This window comes from Falco cherrug, chromosome 1 (genome assembly GCF_023634085.1).
Source record: "Falco cherrug isolate bFalChe1 chromosome 1, bFalChe1.pri, whole genome shotgun sequence".
NCBI lineage: Eukaryota > Metazoa > Chordata > Aves > Falconiformes > Falconidae > Falco > Falco cherrug.
Window position 1 is genome coordinate 16,503,272 of NC_073697.1, and position 26,299 is coordinate 16,529,570.

Here is a 26,299-nt window from a genome sequence, read left to right on the forward strand (position 1 = left end):
AAGCAATATTTTGCCCTCCCACTATTAACTTCATCTCTTTTCTTTACGCTTATCCAGTGTTTAAGCCAGCTACACAGGGGTATCAATGAAGAAACAGACCTTTAATTAGGAACTCCAAGTGCAGCCCAGACTCACAACCATCCTTTGTTATACCACGGCAGAGACAAGAGGGATTTCTATCCTTCTGACCAAGACACTAATGGAATACCCACAAATCAGTCCAAGATATAAATTATTTTCTATGGACTGTGCTTCACCTCTTAATCAGTTGCTTGTCCGAATGGCTTAGATCTAATTCTACTTTTTTTTTTTCTTTCTTTTTTTTTTTCCATTCGTGGACAGCTATTCCAAAAGAGAGCAGAATTTGTGATAAGAAGGTGCTGTGAATTCTCTCCAGAACAGCTGGATGACATTTATCTGTGCCGCTGTGATTCCTTGTCTCTTCCATACAGGCAACAAAAAAGCCCTTCCACGGCAGATCTTGTGATTGGGAGTTCCACAAAACAAAATGTGGTGTTCAAGAATGAAGTCAACAGAAGGTAGTCATATAGCATACCTCTGCTGGCAAATACCACATTTTCCACTGGAGAGAGATGTGATATTTACTGCTTGTCAAATGAACAGCAACTTCCCTCTGCAATTGTAACCTCCTTCAGCAAGATATACAAGTACAAGGATCAGAGTCAATGACAATGCTGCTAAAAAGGCTTGAGGAAAAAAGGAGGATGAAGGAATGGTCTCTGCAGGGATGAGTAGCACACAGATATGCCAGCAGATATACTGGATCCCTTGCCTTGCTTCTGGTTGCAGTTCCCTTCCCCCACTGGCTGCAATTCAAACCCTTCTCTCTTGATCTACTCCCCTCCCCCTGAGATTTGCTTTTGAATTATGCAAGCTTTGCACTCCTCAGGGTTTATCTGCCAAAAGGTAGCATGTGGCCCATGGTTTGCATTTTAGTTTAAAAATTTCTATTATAGCAGTCAGATCCTTTCAAAATACTTTACTTCCTTTATTCCCATAGGCAGAAAGAATGGCAGAAAAAAATTGCTCACAGCAGTACGAGAGGATGTAAAAGTTCTACATTTTCAGTTTAAAAAAAAGAAAGGTGGAATATGGTTTTAATCAAGTAGTTTTCCTTCCTAGACGAGTGCTTCCTTCTTGTAATATATATAACCTGACTGCCTATAAAAATAAAGGTGCCAGTTGGAGCCATTTAGGAGACCTAAGGAAATTCTGCATTAACCTACACTCCTACACTCCTCAGCTCCTTCCACTATTATTCTGTGTGTGGCCTCTCCTGATGACTTAGGTCACCAATATCCATACATATATCTGTAAAGATACTTCAGAAACACATGCATCATAGGCTTCTCACTACCAATGTGGTTCAGGCTTAGCATAGACTACCTATGTGGAGAAATTGCCATGGTTTAAGCACATGCTATTATTCCATATGAAACCTAAAAGCCTCAGTAACATGCAACTCCCAGAGTATACAGATGCTTCTCCTTGTTTCAGGTTTGCAAATAAAAATGCATTTTCTGCTACAACTGTCAAGATTTAAAGGCCCAAACCCTGAAACTTGTCGGGAGAAAGCCAAAAGCATCCTTTTAGAAATCAAGAAATCCAGAGTAACATTTCCGGTTTAATAGTTGCTTAATAAACAGATGCTAAATCTGAGGTGTCATGCCTGTGTAAAAATACTGTTAATTGTCCAGATCAGAAATTTATTTGGCCTCTAACCAGGAATTTGGTGGAGAAAAGAAGAAATATTTTCTGGCAAGCTGACTGAAGGAGAAAAATAAATGCTGATTGAAGCTGCTTGGCAGTACAGAACGTTAGCACAGGTCCTCAGGGAGACAGATTAGTAAGCCAGAAGAAGGTGAGGCTGTCAAAGGTGCATGATAAATTCATTTAGCACATAGATATAGAATGATTATGCACACAGATATACACACAAACAGATTTTTTATTACTTTCATCTCTACTCATAAGTAAAAACAGAATAACTCACCATTGGTGATGATAGTCATTAAATCGCTGCACTGTCAATATCATATCAGAGCTGATCATACACACCATTGCAAATTACTTAAACACATTTACATAAGAAAAAAAAATGTGCTTTACAATATACATGTAAATAGCAAGGGATACCTAACTAAACAGGAATGCTTTTACTGCTTTATTGACCTGCTTAAAAATAATAAATAAAAATATTCCATTGAACCAATCTTCAAGTAACTCTGAACAAAAGTGTTACAAGATAACCATTCCTTCTGCTGCCAGCATTTATCAGCATGTATTTTTGACACCATCCATAGTGTTTTGAAATTCTGCTGCTGCTAAGCTACTCCATTACTGTGAACTCAACAACACTGCTATTCTCCCTCTCCTGTTTTCATTTTTATATGCTACTCAGTCCAGGAACCATAGAACAACTCAAAAAAAAAAAAAAAAAACCCCACCAAAAAAACTTGTATTCAAATACATTAAAAACATGACAAATTCAAAAGATTTGGTAACAAAATATGTTAAGCAGTAAGTATTTATAGCAGTACGAAGCGAACGCCTCTCTAAGCTGAGATGATCCACACTTCCAGACAAATTCATAACTCCCCTGGTCTTAAATTACTTTTTTTCAGGCTATGACACAAGCAGAAAAGATCACAGTTAAACTAATTACAGAACTGTTCTAGAAAAATTAAAAACTACCTAAAAATTGTGTGTGGCAGACCACTATTTTGATTAGTATTACTTCAATTATTAGTTCCATAAACAATGGTTCAATGATGGTTCATTTAATACCAAAATTAAGAACCAATTTACACACAATGCCCAGTCTATTTTTCAGCTCACACTTAAACCTAGCATTTCAAGAGTTTAATAAATACTCTTACAAGGTAAGACTGTTTCCTTGTCAGTGTACAGCAGACAAACATTATCAATGAAATGAAAACATGACAGGGTGAACACCTAGTATGCTTGGGTCAATAACTGTTTCAAATCCAGATGACATATTTTCTTAAAAGCCAGGTGTTCCAGTATCTCTCTTCTTAGCTCAATTAAGTGTATTTATGTGCAGCATATGTATTTTACCTTGAAGTGGACCAAGATGCAGGCTGCAGACTGATGGCAGCCCACATAATGACGACATCCAGCCATCACTTTTGGTACTTAAGCAAGTCCCTGTGTATGCCTACATGCCCTGCACACTCTCCAAACCTTTCCACTGCACTCACAAGTCAGCTACAGCCCACAGTGTTGCTATGATGTGACTTTCTCTACAGAGTCTGTCAAGGTGCCCCAAACAGTCGGATGGCAGGTACATACAAAAAAATAATAATTGCTTACTTCTCAGACTTTCTTCCAACAAGCAATAAAAAACAAAAACATCTATTAGGATTAGCCTAGAATTCTACAGTGAACTTCAAACCTATTATTTGTAAGCAGAAATGTCTTCATTCGTATTTTCATTCAGTTCACACATATATTCCCCGTTGGTAAACATCTAACCACCCTTTTAAATAAAATTGTTGATAGCATTCATAATACTTTGTTCTTAGGGATTCAGAATATTTTGTAACAAAATACCACATACATTTATTCTATAATTAATATACATGCAGCTATACTTGATACCAATGTATTGTCTGAACAGAGGATGTAAAACCTATCAAAACCCTGTTTTAATTGCCCACACCCCTGCTTTTTTTTTTTTTTTTTACATTTTTTAGATGGACGAGGGAATAGTCTTTAAAGCCCACAATATCCTAAGGGATACTTTAGAAATTAGGTTTTTCTGAATGGTGCTGAGTCTGAGTGAGACTACTGATCTTTCCAATGTTTAAACATTCACTTTAGTGCATGAAAAATACAAGACAAGTTATTACTAATTTGATAGCAACCCAATAAAAATAATGGAAGCTACAAAACTATAGTTCTTGATGTGTGCTACATATGTAGGATTGCATTAAAAGAGAACTGTTAAAACTGTAAAAGAAAATTCAAAAGTACAAGCCACATCAAGCTTGCTCGTCTTCTGCCATTAAGATCCAGTAAGATCCAGTGAACAAAATGACTGCCCTCAGCAACTGAAGCAATCCCCGAACATACGTTTTTATATAGGCATCCAGTTTGTGCCGACTCCAGGTGCACAAAGTTTAAGAACAACTTGCAGGCTTGTTCTCTTGATTTTGCATGCTGTGACAACTGGTTCAAGCACCTTGCACTTGACTGGCTTTTTGCCAAACCACAAGAGAACACAAAGATTAACAAAGATTTTCCTTTACTACATTTGAAGTACAAACTTACCTCTCTCAATATGGAATCCGTTATTGAACTTAAATTAACAGCTCCTTCATAAGTCAAATAGTAGAATACATTCAGGGACCTAACAGCCTCTGGCCCTTGCTGTTTGTAGCCAAAAATCAGATCAATCCACTGGTGAAGCTGGCAGGAAACAAACTCACTTTCTAATGCCTGTGAGAAAAAAAACCACACACAAAATATATAAACTTGAGTTTGCCAGATAGTCATCATTTAGCAGTAGTAGAAGCATATTTTTTAACAGCATACAAAATTATCTTAGCAAGTCTAAATACAGAATCAGTAACTGTTAATTGATGATTTTAGATATTCTATCCAAAAAAAGGTGGGTCCTCTGGTAGATGCCAGAGTCTCATGCCCTACTGCCTGCTGACCAAAAGACATTGTTTTTTAAACTAGAACAGTGAGAATAAGGGGGGGGGGGAAAAAAGCAGTAAGTGGAAAGCATTTATGGTCAGCCAGACTATATTTTTATAAACTCTCAAGATGAAATTGTGCTTTTCTGTGTGATCTGCACAGTAAATAACAACAGCATGGTAATCTCATTCTGACAGAGGGAAGACTGATAGACTCGGGGAAACTGAAGTAACTAGGGACGTTAGGGTACAAAGTATTTAACTTGCTGGAATATCAACTTGCTATTACTTTTATGCATTTCTTGTATACATCTCTTATACAAACCTATACAGAAACAGTCCTATGATGAATGATTAAGTCACTTTTCTGAAGATGTCATGCAGTTACAACACAATCCCCAAACCAAAAGCATCCAAACAATAACGAATCTCTCCATAACAGTATTAGGTACACCACAAATATGTTCAAAGATAACCTAAAAATTGTTGTCATCTGAAGGGTTAATTCATCTAGATTAAGTCATCAGCATGATTTTCTTCCTCTGTTTTATACAGAGAATTCAATATATTTCTTACTTGAATAAGCAAATGAAACAATGCAACAAAGTCTGATATTCTCTTCATCTAACAAAATGAATGGCATTTTCCTTGTAAAGGAAATTCCTAATTTTTGAGCAGAGGAAGTTAAAATTAATCTGAAAACCAAGGAAATCACTCTGCAACTTGCACTCAAAAATGATGGGTTTGTTTCATTAACTGATGCCTGAAAACAACATTTAAATTGACACATAAAAACAGCAATTGTCTTAATTTGTATGGTGCACTCCACACAAAAGCCCTAAATATGTTCAAATTAGAGCAAGCTGCTTGATTGTCACTGCAGTCTCATGTCATATTAATGCATGACAAACATTAAACCATACACTTAAATGGCAATTTATATCATTTAAATGTTTACTGCCACACCAGATCATCAGTCATTTAAATGTGACTTTCTGACAGCTAATTTCAGTTAATTTTCCTCGATTCACTTAATTAGAACTTTCAATCAAGAAAAGACCTGTACATATCTTCGACATCATATCATTCTTTTTTTTTATTATTATTTTTATTAGAATACTGAACTGCTGAAAGCATTCTTTAAAATGAATTGCCACACAGTGTAGTATCTCTCTGGATGATCATGTGGAAATACCTTACAAAATATATGCTTAGAAAGGATTTTTTTTCTTTCATACTTTTTTCTTTTTTTCTTCAAATTAAAAAAAAAACCCTCAACATTTAGACACAGACACACAATTAAAACTATAAAAAACCACAAGCGGGCCAATTAAAAATTAATGATTTCAAAATTGTTTAATAAGATAAAACCAGTCAGGAGTCTCATGAGTGTCCATAATACTACAATGTGCAGCCATAAAATTCTACAGGGCTCAGCAAATGACAATGATAGGAATTAATTTTCTTTCTATCCTGCTAAAAAAAAATTAACCCTAGAATATACTTACTGTTATCACCATAACTATTTAATGTCAGGAAAAATAGTGTTAAGAACTTGTGCATTTTTACATATATATATATGTAGTATGCGCAGAGGTTATTCATATTTTCCTTTTCTTTGAAAGCTAGATTTGTAAAGGGTCATATTACGTTACCAAAGCATTTGGACATGAATAACTAAAGGAATATCACTCTGCAACCTCCTCAGATTAACGGATAATTCTGACTTTTTCTTAAAAAAGCAAAACTAAAACACACTGCGCTTTCATGGAATGTGTGGGAGCCATTTACTTCTCTTTTTCAAGTTTAAATTATTTCACACTTGTAATTTACACAGATTCAAAAGTAGGTAATTTTCTTTTATTTTTTTCCACATTAGGCCATTTTAAATCTTATTTGCCAAATCACAAATAAAAGGGTTAAATTAGAAATTACTGTAGTCAGCATCAATACCCAGGACACTGAAGGCCAGACCAAACATAGCACACAAATTCAAATGCTAAATAAACTTGCCTGTCATTTCAGGGTCAAAGTTAAGTTCTCGGGTGGAGTGAAGTGCTTACACTATGACACAATCAATGGAGGAACAATATTTAACAGTCTGTATAATGATTAAAAAATAAAGTAGACTTTCAAGAAAAATAACACAATGTACCAGTACATGTGATGCACTTCACAGCCATGCTGGTATATACTATTTATGTATGGGTGCTCCTTAAAAACAAAACATCTGAGAAGTGAAAAAGTTCCAATTTACAAAACTATCCAGCTGTAAAAAGGAGAGGTTTTTTTCAATGTTACTCTTAGCATTTGCCTCTTGCAAAACTAAACCAAGGGTATCAAGTGCTACACATTTAGGTTTACTTAAGCATCTAGGACAGCCAGTGCTCATTAAGGCTCAAGTTAAATATGGCATACAGCGATGGGATACTAACATCCTTCCCATGCTGCTCTTAAAGCAAACCAATCAATTGTTAGCACTCCCACAGCAGACCAAGTACATCATTTACTGTGTGCTCTGAGGAAAACGTGCAAAACAAGAAAATTCCCTAAAATGTCCAGCATAATACAGTAATATTCAATCCTATTGAGTTATTGTAAAACAAATCAGTGACTAATGTCCAATTGTTAAAGGATCAAACAAGACCATGAAAAGACTGTCACACGAAGCCACACACAAATTGTCAATTCTGTCCACAGGGACTCATATTAACTTTGACAAACTGTCTTGGGGCTGATATCTGTTTCTTTAATGAGATCTATTAGGCAGAGACTAAAACACTTGAGATATGCTAAAAAGTACAGTATACAGATGTCAAACACAAACACCTATTAGTAACTTTCATTTCTCCATTCCCAAGGTAGACATGCTTCAGACACATCAACAAATTGAAGCTTTCATCTAAGAAGGAAATTTTTGTTTATTCATAAATATTTTTCAAATACATAATCTGATGTCACTAAATGTCTGCAATCAAAAGTACCTCTTCATGAACAACTCTGAAATCCATTATTCTCTGTGCATCTTTTTTTTGCCCTGTTTTCTGAAAGGAATGAATGGATAATAATTTCCTGCTAGCAACCAAAGACTAACGTCAGTCTAATGCTGGTACAAATGATTTGGTAAAACAGGGTTGGAACAACAAAAACAAAACTAGCAGGTTAAGAAAGATTTTTCTTTTTCCAGTATAAATACTCTAACCATTTATTATGATATGTTTTCCCAAATAATAATATACCCTTGGAATCAAATTTTGTATCTTTGAAGTGACTATATTGGCTTTTGCCCTCTACTTTTCTTTCTGGTTTAGATTATGTAATGACATATAGCATATGAAATTATGTCTATTAAAAATGTATATATACTGTGCTTGAGACTGGGATGTTCCAATTCTGAAATAAGACTAAAAGATTAACTGTATCCCTTTTTTACCAGCATAGGTATTTATTCATAATCAAGCTATACAGAAACAGACCATGGATTTGCCTTATTCCTATGCCGATTAAAGCAAAGTAATCTTGAAGCAAAGCATAAACCACGCATGTAACTCTTATTTGAAAGACAGAAAACAAGCCCGAACTATACAAAATGTCTTGTATATACTTAAAGTGAAAGTAGAAGCTTTGATGAGAAATCAAAACTGTTTCTCACACATCAATAATCTTTCCTATTCATTCAATCAAAAAAAACCCCCCAAAACAACCAAAATCATCAAAACACCAGGAATATACTACAGCAGCAAGTAAGAAATTACAAATCTCAAGTACAAATAATTACCTATTAACTTCAATAGGCTAAATATTTTCATTCCTCTTTGAAGCAAGGAATTTCCTTTGAAACACAAAATAATTGAGTCTCTTTTTTACATTCCATTTGAAAAATATTTAGGTATGAACAGAAAAGCATAAATTAGGATTTCACACATTTTTAGCACAAACACAATTTTGACATGAAAAATACCCTTCTTGAACATGACAAAGCACCCGTATAACTGCAGTACCAGGTAACTACTTTAAGTATGTATTCTGGCTTGGGAAGTATCTGTGTGCACATACATTTAAAAAAAACCAAAACAACAAAACTAGCAAAACCAAACAACTGGAATTATGTTTGCATGTGCAGGCTTTCAGACACAAGCTGGTAATGCTGCCTTAACATTGATATATGACCTTTGTAAGTTACAATGAAGAAGGCTGGTTTTTTCAGCCTAATTAGAACTGTTTCAAATTTTCCTGCTAAATATATGATAGAAAGTCCTTTCAACTTTTTTTTTATTCTAGAGTTTTTTTCCTTGTCAACCTTGTTCCAATCAAAATATGTTTTGAATTAAATTATTTTGATTCAATATGTGGATCACATTTCACTTCTAAGATTTAAAGTCCGAAAAGGAAAAGTTTAGGCTGTTCAAACAAAGCAAAACCAGCCACTTTGCAGAAAGCTATTCACATTTACCAAGACTGACAAATTGTTTGTGTGCACCATTAGGTCTAGTTTCTGCAATAGTTGCCAGATTTCCTGTCCTCCTAATAACATATTAACTCTTGAAGTGCTGGCTTTATCTTTTGAGCTTTCTCAGTAACCACTAGTATTTAAAAAGTAAATTACCAAACACACTGTCACCAGCAGCACTATTTGATCACATGGGTAGACATCTGAGGGGAAAAAAAGTATAAGAAGCTATTAGAAAGATACGGAACTCAAGCCTGCCTTGAAGATATCAGGACAAGGAAGAAGACAGCAGACATACTAAGGAGAAACCTCCAAGATCTGCATGAGGTAATACAAATTTTGAAATGATGAAATGGACATCAAAATGTTTACATGACTGGTGGTTTCTAACTTGCTAAATAACTGTTCCAAGCAAACTCATATAGTTTTATTTACTGTACTTTGCAATTTGTTTTAAAAATTAAATCCTTCAGAAAACAAGCAATTGCTTTACAGCTTACGTTATAAGAACTATCTCATTTTTCCTTTTGTGTGTGTGTTCCAGAAGTGCACTGCCAATGTATTCTTCATTACTGTTATAACCAAAATTAGCATTTCACTTCTCTATTTGGTATCAACACCAGGATAAAATAGAGAAAGATCTCCGGAAAACACAACCTTAATATAAAGGTTTAACTCAGATGCTTTACTGAAGATGACTGATGTTACAGAACAAAGGATATCAACAATCTGAGAAGAAAGTCACACACAGGAGATCTCTGGAACATAAACCTCTTCCTCTGCTCCTTCTACTTCTCTGTATTTAACAATAAGGTACTAAGTAATGACAGAATTCGTGTAACTTAATGAAACAGAATTTTGTGGCAAACTATATACTCCATAAGTGGCACGCAAACAAAGGAAAATATTTTACAGTCTAATGACTCAAACTCCTACATGAATTTATGTTATTACTACCAAAAGAAGAGTGAATTAGTAGCATGTTTAGCTAAAAATCTCGAGCACCTTTGAATCTTCTGGTGATTTCTATATTCAGTCTACAACTGTTATTCTGTAGTTTAAGTGGACAAGTCAGACAGCTGTTACGTATTTTCTAAAATGAAAGCTAAATTTCCTTTGAAATTTGGCTTTAATCTCAACTGAAATGTGTATCATTAGGTGCCAGGAATAAAAGATTTAGGTGAATATGAAAACTTGTCGTGGAGTGTTCTTAGCTACCCTTTCCATAAAGGGCAGCGATCACCCTTAAAAAAATATTTCTCAGTATATCCATGATAATCTGCAAATTTGAAAGCAATAATTTTAAGGCAAAATTGTTACAATTTACCATGAATACAGATAAACAGACTAAATGTTACATTTTTGTTGTTAAGTTTCAAAGTTCAGATATCTACCTTAGGTGCCAACAGTGAAAACATTTACACAGATGTTTATCTTTACTCTTGTGAGCAATTCCACAGCCTTCATAGCAGAACAACTTAGAAAGGTGAAGTATCCTGGCTTGCAGAATCTCTGAAGTGACTCATTAGAAGACACAAGCGTATGACTGTTAGAACATCTGGAGAGCTAGACTTAAAAACACAAACTTCCAAAGATGACACTACAGAGAAACTGAGAACAAGTTAAATAAAGGCCACCCAGGTCCCAAAGCAGTGTAGTTACAATCTCACATGCCAAACAAGGACTAATTTGCCCACAGTGCATGTAACTGCTATATCCTTCTCCTTGAGCATGAACACTGGTTCTCAACAGTTAATGAACTATGAATTCACGTGTTGGCTTACCTCCTTGTTCACATATTCCACCAGCCATGGTTGTGGCAATACTAACTTCCCCATTGAAAAAAAGAGTGGGCAAAACCTAACTCAGGCAACTGGCTCCCTAAACCAACAGATGTTTTTCAAAAGGCATACCAACAATGGCACCTTCCTAGTTGTGTGATTTCTTCTCATCCAGAGGTAGAAAATGTACAGAAGAAGTGATCGGAACAAAAAATGATCAGGAGGTCTTTATTAAATTCCCCTACATGAAAAATAATATATAAAAGCCATAATTAATTACAGTTGTGCAATCACATAAATCACTATCATTATTCCTGTGATAATACTGATTTATGTGGCTTGCCTTTGTCCTTCCCCAGAGACACTCAGAAAATCTAACCACGACCAGTTAGATAACCATTTATTACTACAAATATGGCTAAAACCAAGTATTTATAACACCAGGAGGTGTTGCTGATTTCTCTACCATTTCTGCATTCCTCAAACTCGTCCCTGCATTTTTTTGTCCACATTTAAAATGTCTGCTACATTGTTAGAGGATTCTCTCCTCCAGAAGAGTCAGCAACATCCTGAGGCCAAGACTGAATGAAAATGCCTTTTGAATATGCTCACACACAGCACCAAAAGGAGGCAGGAAGCTCCCTCCTCCCTGAAATTCAGCAATTCCTCTCCCAGTTCCTCCAGCACTTGTTTGCATGAAGACTGACAGCCTGGATCTGGAACCTATTACCCACGGAAGCACAGGCTGTTAACCACACAGCTGACAGTTGGCTCAGTCAAATTAGTTTAAATGAAGTTTTGTGTTTAGAAAAAACAACACCAAACACCAAAATCCCACAAGATATGACAGTATTTCACAATGCAGTGAGGTGTATTGATCCAGCCGACTGAGCTGGCAGTGAAACTATGCAATCGTGTTGGCACCCTATGCTGCCAAGCTAATGTTACCTTTCCTCTCAGAAGGTTAAGGCAGGTATACTGCTTCTAAGGCTTCAGCTACCTTGCACACTTCTAGCTAAGGGGTTTGTGTGGCATCTCCCTGAGCCTTGTCAACATGATCACAGGTGCTTCTGAGTGTCAAGTATTAGCCAAAGACAAACTGAAAGGTCAAAGTATTACACACTTGGAAAAGGGTGTTTGTCATGGTAAACAGTGATTCACCTTTTAGCATTACAGATTCTTTCCCATTCAGGGAGGTGCAAAACAACACTACAAAACTTTAACCATGTAAAATCTGCTTGCCTTTGAGGTTGAACAAACTTTTTCGCTGAAGCTAGAAACAGGCCATATTCTGAAAGTCAGGGAAATGTTATAATAAGAGTACACTTACCCAGTGGTGGGGTTTTAGCTTACTTATACTAAATGAATACACAGCTAGCACAATTGTGGTGAAACTTAGTGAATGCAGTGAAGGTCATGAAGTTTTAGGAAATGTCTGAAACATGAACTGAACTTTTATGATCAAAATGCAAATAAGTTTTAATGTGAACACAGACAAAACTACACTTGAAACAGCTTTTGTGTTAAGTATTGGGCTGAGCACTGCGATCTCATTTAATCCCCAAATTAAAGTTTAAGCCTATGTATACGTTCTGGTTAATGACAGCACAATACACTTCAAATTGGGAGAAACTTATGATTTTTTTTTTAACACATCTTACATCTAATCTTCTTGTATGTTTCTTCCTTCTGATTTAGTCTGTAAGCCCTAAAAGTCAACTGTTGCTTTATTTTTGCACTCTGTTTCAACAGCTTGCAGCATTTATGCTGTGCTTTGATGTGTCAGTTGTATATGCAATTCACAAGAACTGTGATGATCAACAAGTATTAGTATGCATGTAAAGAGGAGACAGAACTGGTTGCAAACACATGGTCTTCAAATCATTGCAAATAGCACAAGCAAACATCGCAGAAGAGTTGTAAAGACTAATCTAATTTGTCTTTGAAGCCAGTTCTGGGAAAAAATGTTCTAGAAAAATTTGTTTAAGATTAGGAAATGGTAAGACAAAAGGTCAAGGAATTTAAAATTTAAAACACAGTTTAGATGCGAGTCAGGCAGAGTCATTTCAACCTTGTCATTTGACTTGTCTGCTAATTCACAGAATAAGAAGCACTCAAGAGCCTTTGGAGAACAGAACACAAGATTTACAAAGGCAATTAGGGCACCACATCTGAATAAATCAAACACAGTTACAAAAATAGGAAACAGCACTTTATCATCAAGTGGCACAGATGTGTAACCTGCTCTGGGGCTAACACGCATAGATAAGCACGGGATTTGCTTCCTTGCCCTGACTGTGAACAGTGAAGCCCTGATGTTTCATAAAGACATTCTGAGTGGTTGCCTAGGATGACAATGCAAGGTATGTTTGGCAAGGACATCAGACTCCTTAAGGTTGGCATTTAACTGGAAAGACAAAGGAGAATCATTATTTGACTTTAACAGTGACTGAGAAAGGGAGTTTTTGTGCATCAGCTTCTACATTCAGCTTTTAAGGAAAAAAACACATTTGTAGAAGACACTTTTTAGAAAACTAAATGCTTTTGCAAACTTGCCCAAACACAGCAGGTTCTCATTTAACATCTTGTTCTGGCATGTTTGCTAAGCAGGAAGTCTGGATCCAGACAAACTGGTGCTCAGGGTGGCTCACCTTCTATCAAATACCCTAGGACAAGAACTTATACAGTCTCCTGATTAAGGAGGCACTGCCCCAGTCTTGACTGTTTGCCATACCCTGTCCCATTGGATCCCCTGGGCTGTCTCCTGCTCCCTGGGAGTCATTTGGCAAGTGCTGGAATTTGTAACAGAACAAAGAGCTCTTAAGAGTCAGGTTCAATGCTTGAAAGAAATCAAACTGAAAACAGATTATATTTGTAAATTACTTCTTAAGATGTCCATCCTTAGAAAATACGAAATCTCTCTTTTTTTATTCTAATTTAATCATGCATTGCATGTTGAGTTTGAGATAGTTTTGCTCATACTGCTTTCTTGGCGACAATTTCATTTCTTCTAGATTTTATTCCCTTCTTTCACCTAAACTGCTTCAAATTTCCACTATGACGGCTGTACACAGAAGGACAAGTGATATATTGAGTATATTGAGCATGCTCAGGAAATCAAGGCGTAAACACCTCCAAGTGCAACAGACATTCTGTGGCCAGTTGAGAGCAAACTTTTCATAACCGTTATATTACTCTGCCATGAGCCATGCTAGCAGGAAGGGTGTAGGACTATTAACATTCAGAGGTTACATGCTGAAAAAGCATATGGTCAGTTATTAACATTTTAATGAATTAAATTCTTCCAGTCGTAAGCTAAATATGTTGCTAGAAACCCCCAAAATTCTCCCTTGTATTAACAATATCATTTTTTTTTTCTTCACAGGAGACGGCCTAAAACCCCCTAACATTTAGAAATAAAATAAAAATAAACTGCAATAAAACAGCATTTAACTCCCACTTGCCAAGTAACAACTTAATTCAGAGGCCTTACTCCCAGAGACACTTCTTGCTCTTTACAAGGCAAATATGCAAGCAGATACCTGTGGCATTACTTCCCAGTCTGGGGGATGGGGAGAGGCAGTGAGTTTTTTTAAAAAAAACACAAAATCTAAAAAACAACACGATGTTATGCACTTTTTTAAAGTAGCAACTACCAAATTACAAGGGTTTACTGAAATAACATCCCATTAAAACTACGTAGTCTGACTGAGTGTAGCACCAATAGATTTTTTGTATTATTTTTTTATTTTAAAAAGATAAATAAAATCCACACCTGTGGCATGACAACCTTTCTTACCCAGAACGAGGAAAGCACAAGGATATGACCAAGGCCTCATCTCAAGGCCAGGACTGTGCAGCGGCGGCAGGTCCCCACAGCTCCTCACCATCACAACCCGCAGCAGACCAGTTACTGCCAGTGGTTTAGATACCCAGCCCTCTCCTCACAGCCTTACCCTGAAGTTCCCCTACCGCCAGAGCAGGAGGGAAATTAAAGGCTTTAGTAAGTCCGGTTAAGTCTGTACTTTCAATTCTACCTGTCCTGCAGGGCAAGCTGCCTTTTTTTTTTTTTTTTTTTTTAAAGACAGATATATACAAATAGGGAAGGCATCTTTATGTAATATCTGGAAAGAAAGAAAAAAAAAGAAAAGAAAAAAAAGGCAAAACAAGCGGGCCGCGTCGCAGTGCCGCGCCGGGCCCTGCCCTCCCCTCAGGTGGCGGGCCGGCCGCAGGACGGAGCTTCCCGCCCCGGCCCTTGCAAGGGGGGGGGGAGGGGACGGGGGGGAGAAATCAAAGCGCCATTTGTGCACAGCGGGGTAAAACCGCACGGCGTTTGGCGGGAAGGGCGCGGTGCCTACGCGCCCGCCGCCGGAGCCCGCCTCGTCCCCGCCGCGGGCGGGCTGGCACCGAGCCGCACGGAAAAGGCAAGCGGCAAGGCAGGGGTTACTGGGCGCGGGAGGCGGGAACGGCGGCGGGGCACAGGGAGTTAATCAGGGAGCATATCCAGAGCCAGGCTTGGAGAGGCCTCGCTAATGAGCCTCAAGTACCCTGCCGTGGCTTTCAAACCTAACTGGCTTCAAACGATGCCACCCTGTGACAGACTACTGCTGGCCGTACGGAGAGGGTGATTAGAATAAATGACTGGAGTAATTAACTCTGATTGGAAACCACCTGACTGGAAAGAGAAGCTAGGAGCCGTTTAGCCGATAGTCTTCTGGTAGAAAAAGGAAGCTTCCCTTTACTCCGGTGCTTGTGTGTGCTAAAAGGGCTCTTCCTTTCACGTAGGTATGAGGTGGAAGTAATGAAAAGCAGCTTTCACTCGAGGGCCTCCCCATTCATCCAAACGGGGGAGAGAAGAAAAGCTTCAAAGTAGAACTAATTTACTTCATCCAAACCCCACTTTGGAGAGCCTGCAGGCTGCTTTAACACCAGGACAAAATTTTGGTTAAAAAAAGACGACTTTCTCCTCTTTTCAAGCAATTTAAAGACACCTGCAAGTTGTTGCTTTGGGTTGGGGTTTTGGTTTTGTTGTTCTGTGGGTTTTTTTCTTTTTATTTACATTTTTTCCCCCAAATACAACTATTAAGGCCTTCATAAAGAAAACCAGCCCTTGCATTCTTTATTTTTCGTGGCCACACTGCCGAATTTTTCAAAGTGTGAAGGCAGTTTGTTCCCTCTGGCGGTGGGAACGCCATTTTTTGCGCTATGGAAAACAGCAACAATTTAAAATTTTTTTTGGAAACAGGATTGGCAATCTCCAGCAGCCCCGAGGCAGGAAACATATTTGCTGAGCATTGGCTTTCTCTGCCACGCTATCTTGCCACTTTATTTTACAAAGCAGAATTACAAAGAGTGAGGGCATTACTACCTGCTGTTTTACAAGCAATCAGCAATTCATTGTACCAGTGTTGTCCTGTACCTGCTGAGTAAAAGCTTTAAAAAAGTTCCACTAACTGCCCAGTAACAACTACGGTATGGTAGCAAAAGCAATTCACCAAATGTTTATACTGAGTCTCTGATTTATTTGACAGCTTTACACCTTCAAGACATGATATAATTAAATGTTTTGACAATGAAACAAAAACTGTGTAAATTAGAAAGTCGTTAAAGATGTACAGTATCTAGAAATGAAATGTAGTAAGGCTATAAAATACAATTTCTGAAATGCTCCTATAAAATAGACAAAATGTATTTAACTTTTAAAGAGTGATTTTTTTTAATCCTCAGGCTTTCTGCTACTGTATTAAACTATTACAGATCTAAATAATTCCTAATTGAATCACTGTATGAATGCAGTTCAAGTAGATTAAAAATGCGTATCTATGTTATTTTTAAAAGGCAGTCAAATCATGACAAAAACGGTGGACCAAAAATACTAGGAGACTTTAAAAAAGCTAACATACTAAGCAGTATCTTAATTTATTGTGTCAATTGTTGTTATTTTGATTGTTTCAAAATATAAATCAACAGCTGCCACAATGGCTTAGGGGACAGCTAACATGCTATGATGTTAATCCTACCCCTTCAAGGCACTCTAGTTCAAGCCTCAGACAACCCTTTGTGCCTGCATAGACCAGCAAGATGCAAGCTGGCACTTCTGATCATAGAGAAGAGGGCACACAATGCACAAGGAATGCTGAAAATGGGGTTCAGAAGAACAAAAACTACCTGCTGACCATGTCTGTGTTCACAGGGTGACCAAGGAGAATGGCAGGAATCACTATTCATGTTCAAAACGAAAATGAGCATGTTAAAAATCAAATTGTCAAATTGAAACAAATGTCCATAAACTATGGTTGCTCACTCTAAGGTCAGTTCATATCTTTAAAATGCAGTTTCATTATCATTTTTGGTAGCATGTGTAGAAAATATGAGCTTATTGCTAGACTTAAAAGCTAATTGTTTAAACAATGTATAATTATATAACCGTTATTTAAACATTAAAGCCTTTAAGCAACTATGTGAAAACATTTAGAATCAACTTTGTAAAGCAGCTGAAGAGCACTGTTGTTCTAAAGGAAACTGTAATCCAGCAAAAGGTAACAATGACCAGTTGTTTATAAAAACCACTGAAATGTTTGGGAACTAGTTCACATTCTCATGCTATGTTTATGTTTCCATTCATCATCCTTCTCCTTGAGAAGATAGCTCAAAGGGAAGAAAGACTAGAGAACAAAATTTTGTTTAAATTACACAAGCAGACGTCAGGTAATTTAACAAATCGAGACACAAAAGGGATGCCTGTGTATAGCTAAAATCATTATTGTATTAAATCATTTTCTCCTTTCTCTTCTCTCTCTCCCTTTCCCCTCTCCTCCCTCTCTCTCTCTGAGAGACCTATCCTTGCAGCGTGGTTTGTATTTATTTTGTATACTCAGCTTTGCCAAGAACTTGTAGCTCACAAGTGAAGAAAAGAAACCAGAAATACAATCAAAATATGAGTATACAATGTATGTTGCTGCAGTCTTGTTAATCAAAGAGCAGACCCCCATCTTTGCTTAAAATATGTACTTTTAATGATTGACTCCCACTTTCTTCACACTTCCATCATATTGTAACAAAATATAACACAATACAATATTATGCCCATAGCAAATAAATTGGCATTGATGGGACAATTTCAGGACCGGTATAGTGGGCAAATGGAAAACAGTTATTCATCACACTGTACATTAGAGGATTATACCACTTGGTTACTTACGACTGTTGGACTGTATTTCTGAATAGAAATCTCTTTTTTTTGCCCTTCACTCATAAATTACTGAAGCCACATACATTTCCATGATGATGTATGTGATAACTGAATGTGGGAAGATTGTTTTTCCTTACACCTTCATTGAAGAAGATGCAGGAAGTTACCTTTTTGTTTAATCAAATGTTTGGGTTTCAATTCCAGATTCAGTTACATGCCTTCCCTCCAACTACCATGGGGTTTGAAATAAATGATTAAGAAAACTGTGAGAATCAAAGCAAAAATAGCTAGTGCTCCTTGGAAAGAACTTTACCTTAGTCTTATTCTCTACTGCATTATTGTGACAAGAAATACTTGGGATGACCACAACTAATCACATATGAGACTATTTTTTTTTTTCTGTGACAAGCTCAGAAAATTCTTGCCACACAAAGATTAGATAGGGTATGTTTGCTTACTACAAAATGATCCAAAGTAAAATGAACTTCTGTAACTGGTCCTACTGAGTTATTGCTGTATTTAATACAGGGAGTGGCACAGAGGACGCATAGTGCTGGTTGAGTATATCAGCCTTAATGCAAAATATTCCAACTGTTTATTAATATAATACTAGCAACCATTTGTTAATCCCTCAGTTTACAGTGCCCTCAATTCTCCAAATACTTTTCCCCCCAGAATGTCAGTAAATTCAAGTGAACATTTTATAATTAAACAAAACATCAAAGTAATGGATGTTTATGCAGCCACCCCATGCAGGTGGGTTTTTTTAAATTAAATTTAATAATAGAGTGTTATACTGCTTCTCTTAGCATGCATGCACACATACTAAAATCTGTTTGAAAATGTTGTTCTATATTAATATAAATCTTCCTACTGTCACTACACCTAGAAAATGTTGTAAATTGCTTTATAAAATAATTAATTGTAAAGTTTTAGATTAAAAAAAAACCTTTCCATTCTCTCTCAAAATAAACTTGTATTATAGCAATACTGTGAGTCTGTTCCAGGGATCAGGTAACATGGAAACACACAGAAAAATACCATACTACTCAGAAATCTTTTTAGACCAAGTCAGGATTTGCCACTGGTCCTAATGCATACAATGAGCTAGATAATAACACGCACTACCCACAACCATTTTGATGTCACAAATGAAAGCATACAGTGCTGGACTGAAATCATCATAAACTGTATCCAGTATTCCCCTTCCTACAAAAACTGAAAATCCAGTTAAATTTGGTTTGCATACATGTACATATATGGAGAAATCTTGAAATGCTGCTTAACTGTTCCTGAAAGCATAATCAAGGAAAACTTTCAGTGACTTTATGTAATGGCCTTGCCACAGAGATGACAGAATTTGCTAGGTGTGTAATTCAGTGTAATTCATGGCTTAAATTCTTGTAAATCAGTTACGTTAATCCCAATTTTTATTGGAACAACCCTCCTCTCCAGTTTCCTCACATGCAAGCAAACAATAAAACGACCAGTGCCTTTCCATGGGCAAGACGTTATTTGTAGAAGCAGACAAATCTTTTTTTCTAGTTCATTCTTTTGTAACTAACCTGGTCTATATTCATCATTTAATTGTGGCAATATTGATGTTATTTTATTAATGAAAAACTTTTGGAGAATTTAAACCTCTAAATGAGAACAAGCATATCAGATGACACCACGCCCTAACTCGTAAGGAAATGAAAGCTGCAAATACTGAAGTATCATAACCTGCAGTATTAATGGAAATGACAGGCAGAGATTCTGCTACGTAAAAGCTTTTTAAAATTTTAAAGCATTTAAAAAAAATCCACTGTTCACCAATTTTTAAAAAAAAATACCACAACTAAATAGCCGCTTTGAAAACTAACAGAATTAGTCATAAAAATCTGAGAATTGATACTATAACAATCAGAATCACAAATAGATATATTTAGAAAAGTTCTGTTGTGTGTTTTTTTGTAAATTTGTTTTAACTTGATCAATCTCCCCTCTTATTTACATACTAAATACACAGTAAAGTGTAAAATCTAAAATTTCAATACCTCCTTTAAAACATGCATTCATAAAAACACCTTCATACAAAGCATGTAATCACAGGAATTTCTCATATAACATAGTAAACATTGTGGAAAACTCTATATTTATGTCACTTGGGCACTGTACATGCACTAAACAAGCCATTTAGTTTTCTTTTTAGCAAACATACACCAGGCCACATTATAAAGATTTAGCATAGCACTACAAAAAATAAGGGAAATGTGCTATGATTTATTAGGCAATTAAATGCATAATTACTGATTTATCCTTCAAATTACATATTAAAAGCTCTATTGTTGTGCGCTGAAATTAATTTTTTAGCGTATGTATATTGGCACTACTAAAAACTTTCAAACAAAATGTTCAGCTTAGTGTACACACACACACAGAGAAATAAAGAGGATAATAAAAAATTTTTACCTGCAAAAATGAAAGGGTATATGTGGGAAAATTTGTGATTATCAAGATATGATGACAGTTAAAACTGTATCATTTCATATTTGACATAACTATATCTGTTTCTGCCCCAAAACTGAAAGTTAAGGTATTGACAAAATATTTTCCTGGACATTGGAAGATGAAAAATACTAAAATGTAAAAGGCTCTTAAAATCAATTTGTATTAGTGGGTTTTTTTAAGTATTGCAATTATCTTAGCGGTACATACATTCTTACAATATATGTAAGAAATTCAGTATCACGCAAAAGGAAAAATAACGGTGCTTGTCAGCAAGAGATTCCTTAAAAGCTTGCGACTCAGTTATGGACAGAAACTTCATCAGCTGCCCTGTGTTTCCTTGCTTGTTTTCCAGTCATTTCATTGCCACTAGATGATAACATTACAATGTAATGCTTGGTATTTTGTTCTGCACAAAACTTGCGTAGGCAATACGAAAGCACACCGCAAAAAGCTTCAAATGGGACAAGACTAAGAATTTTCAGAATTGCCAGGAACGGAAAGCAATGGTGGCTGCCTAACCATGTAAATCCAGTAGAACACGGTACCCTCTGTCAGGATAATCCCATCTGAGCAGTAACTGCGATCTCAGGAGCAGGGAAGAGGGAGGAAGAGAAGACTGAGACCTTCATCCCTTCAGTAAGTTTGCACAAGAAAACCAGGAGGAGGAAGGAGAGGAGCTACACTGCCAGCCACCAAAAGCCACTATTCCTTCTTTCCAGTTACGCAAGAGTTAAGAGTTGAAAATCACTATAAAAAAATTTGGACCTCATAATATGCTGTAATTTTTATTTGCCTAGGAAGATTTGAGGCTTCAGAGTTCACATTTTCAACCTTTTATCCACAGAATTAGAAAACTGCTTTAGAAACTAATAAATGATAAAAGCTTAAACTCCTGCAAACTAACAATTTCAAGAGCAACAGCTTAAAGAGAAACACAAACTACAGCAAAATTTGTCCTGAGAAAGCCTGGTTTATTGCAGATTAAAAATGGAAAAACCTCAAAGAAAAGGTTTACTGGAAACTACAAGTAAAAAGGGATTGTAGACTAACTTCACTATATAACCTAAAGATCCTTCGACATAAAACAGTGGGGGTTCACATTATATTGAGTGAGACGTATACTAACGAACATTTTCAAAGGCCTTACAGCTGCTGGACCACTCAAGGGAAATAAACTGTTTAATACACCTAGTAAAAAGCACATAATTAATAAAAATATGAAAACAAGCAACTAAGTTTACATTAAGCCTTAAGTTAATATCGGCACACACAGAAGTATTAAATGCAAATATTACCAATAGTTAGAATTCAAAAACTTGTTTCTGTTATAAAGGACTTCATTAATTCCATACGTACTGCAAGGCTTTTTTTTTTTTTTTTTTTTTTTAATACCTAAAGCCCGAAGACTTCCCCTTTAGAAAATCTGTAAGTTTGGAGTTTGGCTAAACAAAATCAAAACCATGCCACACAGTCATTTTTTTCCCAGCCACGTAAAATAACTCCATATACTTCTGATTAGACACATCATAACGACTAATACACGTAAGTAGCACAATTACTGTAAGAAACAGAAGTATAATTTACAGATAAACAAAAATACCCATACTATCTGTCATACAAGTAAAAAAAAAAAAAAGAAACAAAACAAAAAATCCAAACAACACAGCAAAGGAAGATTCAAGTACTGGTACAAATGTCGCTGTAAAACTCCTGAGAATGATTTGTTGGTTTAAAGCTTGTGTGCTGAGTTCAACGTACGTAGGCACCGCAAGGGCTTAAAATACAGAATTCTGATTTGATTTTTAACTGTTCCCTAAGGAAATAAGCCTTAGGTGCTAAGCTCCTCATCAGTTCCCCTGTTTGACCATCCCTCCCTTAGTAACATGGAAATTTCTGGCTTATTTCAAGTGGACTTGAAAGATGGGTAAAAAAAGCCTCCAAGGTAATTCCATTTGTACAGCTTTTCAGAAAATCCATGGTCAGACACAGGCAAAAGAGATGCCCTCACCAAGGGAAAGCCAGACAGTACGTATCCTCAATGCCCACTGGATTGTATCTGGTAGGGCAGCACGCGCACACTGGCCACTTCATTGGCAGCCCCCAAAAGTGGTGGTGTTTCTGCAGTTGCCGTGTCATAAGGAATTTTGGGGAGAAGCTGAAGTTATTGCCAAGGGATGAAGGGTAAGAAGCAAAGGACACAGGCAGGATACGAGGTTCCAGCAATCCTGCTGCTCATTGAACAACTGGTTACTTTTTCCAGGTAAGGGCTTTCAAGACAAACGTCTATGATGAAACAGATATTATCTTAAAAAGAAGAAGTCGTAACAATAATTTACGATTCTATTTCGAGAAAAGTACAGGATAATGTTGGAGATCTTCAGAATACATACGCAGTAGGAGGACACCCTTTTAAAGTTGCTTATAAAAATAAATATATATACCTGCTTCTTTAGTACTTATTTTTAAGTACTTAATCATACTAAATAATTTTTAAATGTCTTTTTAATGTACTTTATACAGATGCCCACAAATTAAAAAAAGAACATAAACTAAGTTCAACTACAGAAATTACATTCAAGTGTTAATGCTAGAGTTAGCAAAAGACTGACATATTTTATAGCTTAACATGTATTACGGCTTTCACCTTCCTAACCAGCTACAAAATGTACATAAACTAAAAATATGCAATATTTTTAATTAAGTAAAAGGAATATGGCCACAGATGCTAAAAATCACAGACTTAAAACCCACGATGACTCCAAGATTTTCTTAAGTAAAACTAAACTACAGAAAAATCTCTGTATGTCCCTTCAAACACTGAGCAGAAATCAACTTTCTCTTTCTGTAGTCTCACAAGCCACATGTGTCACTGCAAATTCCAAATCCAGATTTTGGAGAGAACGTGCGTAGTTTTAGGACTGCTACAGTATGCGAGGAAGCTACTGTTCCTATGTATACTTAATATGAACCAGTCCCTGAAACACTAACTGAACATAAATTAAAAAAAATGTCATTAATTTTATTTCACTCTGAAATCTCCATTACTGAGAACAATGGCGTACAAGGCAGAAATCCACTATGCATTCTTACCATGCTTTGTGAAATTTGGCATCCGTCAGTGTCATATAAAACACATTAAAAAAGCAGCACTACCAGGTTTAGCACAAATATTTAAAGCAGTTCAGTATAAACTTTATGTCCAAATAAAGTCTACTAATATCCAGCAAGCAGTGGTGCAGCTGCATTAGCTCATGTAATGTTTCACACATGGAAACCAAGATGCAAGATTACCTCATTTATGGTAACACTCATAAACTACACAGTACACAGTAAACATGTCTACCCAGCAAATTAAAATATCACTGCACTATGCAGCAGCTGAAGCTATCCAGAACCTGTTTATAATCCAATAGAAACAGAAATTTGTCTTCAGTTCTGGAAGCAGGGGGGAGAGGGGGAATCAAAGTCTAAGTAAAATAAACTGCGCTGCAAGTGTCACTTGCCCCAAGACTTCCTGCTTCCCACAAAAGACATGCACCCATTCCGGAGATCAAAGGTCATAGCTTTACAATAGAATACATTGTAAATAGGTTTAAAATAATTGAATACAACTGCAAACCAAGGACTCATTTATAGCTTGCTAGGAAAAAAAAAATATAGCTGTTTTAAGGCGTTCCGGTATATGAACTGAAACCTGCATTATAAAACTGCATCTGCTTCCAAACTACCAGATCACCACCTGCATACCAGTTGGATTTGGTCATTCCACAGCCATCTAAATAATGAAATGCTTTTGACTAAATTACACGCCACCACTGTTTTGATTATCCTCTGCAATGTCTGGAGGAGCACTAAAAACGGCCATACCTGCCGCCAAGAGCCTGGGTGCTCAGCAGCTCCTTCCTAGAGAAGTAACAACCACTTACTCTTTCTCTAACAGCCAGCATCAACACCAGTGCTGGAAATAGTCAACCTGCGAGATGATTTATTTCTCCTGCTGTACTAATCGATCTGAGTTGACTTCTTCTGCAGCTGGCCAGTGGCTCGGTGCCCGGGCCGGCGGCTGCCCAGCCGGGTGGATGGTGCGGTGCTCTCTGCCCTTCTCGTGGCTCCCAAGGGCCAGGCTGACCTGCCCCGGACAAAACAGCATCTACCCAATGCCCCGAGGCGCTACCAGCGTGCCATGTGTGTGAGTACGAAACCTAGAGTTTGGGATATACTTACTAGGCATTTATAGCTACCTGCTCTTCTGGTTTTTGGTTGTTTGGTGTTTTTTTTATAATCAACCTCAACATTTGCTAAAGGAGTAAAGCTATCAACACAGATGTAACTGTGTATTCTGCTCCAATTTGGTAAATCCATTTTTATTCAGTAACAGAAAAGGCCTCACTTCAGGGCTGAAACAGCTCAAAAACTGTTTGGAACATGAACATGCACAACACACACCTTACAATTTATTATAGCTATTTTTGCAGACCACAGAATCATTCACAATTTACAATCAGCACTATTTTTCAACCAACCAAAGCAACTATGTCATACAGGTCCACATTCAGTATCAACAAGTCAAATCTTTAGAATTATGATGGTTAATAAAAGCTCCTATAGCTCTTTACGTGTCCAAAACCCTGCACGAGTTTTAATGGAATAATCCTATGAAAACCTAAAAGTTATGTTTACTAGGGCTTACCTGGCATGCAATCTGTCCCATATTAGCAAAGCTCAAACACCCTCCTTCAGGGCATAATAAATCTGAAGGTTTGTTGGGTTTTGTTAATATATTTGCCATCTCACCAGGATTAAAGGCAGGAAATAATTCCCTGATATTTACTTATCTCTGTTGTTAACCTCAGTTACCTCTATTAGACTAGCAATTATACCCCTACAAAACCATAATCGCTAGTCACAGCAAGAAGACAGTTCCATCAGAAGACTGAATTGATGCTCATTTTAACAATGACACATGAACAATTAACTACTGCCACTTCCTTAAATCAGTGGCTTTCAACCTGTGGTTTGCAGATGCCTTTGGTCTATGGGCTACTTCTAAGAGACCACAAAGGGTAATTAAGGGAAGTCTTGCCTTACTGTCAGTCGGCTTAAATTTGCTATACAGGAAAATGTATCTTCAACAGAAATTTTTACGGGGTCCCAGAAAAAAATATTGCTGAAAGGTCACTGCCGTAGATCTTTTCTTATGCAGCAGAAACACATCTTGGAATTTTTACAACTGTTTTGACCTCTCAACTACTGCTGGAGACCAGGTTTTCCCAACAAAACTGAAAGTCTGAAATGATCAGGAATTCCAGGGTAATGTAATTTCTGGTGGAACATTCACCTTTGTAGGTAGGGTCTGGCAGATTCATTAGCTTTTTTTTCCAGTTCCTCTGTTCTGGCAGTGTTTGTGACTGTTAGTAGAAGCCGCCTACGGAATACTTCTACATAATAAAATAGATTTCATCCAAGAAAACACATAACTGATAGATCTAAGTCTCAGAGTACCCTCTTTTGCCCTGTTGCATATTACTTATTCTAAATGATAAATTCCAGATTTTTTTCTTGGAAAAATCAAAATCCTTTACGTAGAATACTAGAAAACAACCATCTGCTCTCACCTAAAATTAATTTCAGGGGTCTTTTGAAATCTATGAAAACATGTAACCAATTCTTTCCACTTTATTCCACTAAAACAAACCAA

General features: G+C 36.7%; 1 protein-coding gene across 4 annotated transcripts in view; it reads right to left on the reverse strand.

Moving 5' to 3' along the window:
* LRBA (LPS responsive beige-like anchor protein) overlaps window positions 1-26,299 on the reverse strand; it is a 410,948-nt gene that overhangs the window by 55,090 nt on the left and 329,559 nt on the right. For all 4 annotated transcript variants that reach the window (XM_055700881.1, XM_055700879.1, XM_055700880.1 and 1 more), the window contains one exon: window positions 4,315-4,482. In XM_055700881.1, coding sequence (XP_055556856.1) covers window positions 4,315-4,482 — 168 coding nt within the window. The remainder of the gene's footprint in view (window positions 1-4,314; window positions 4,483-26,299) is intronic.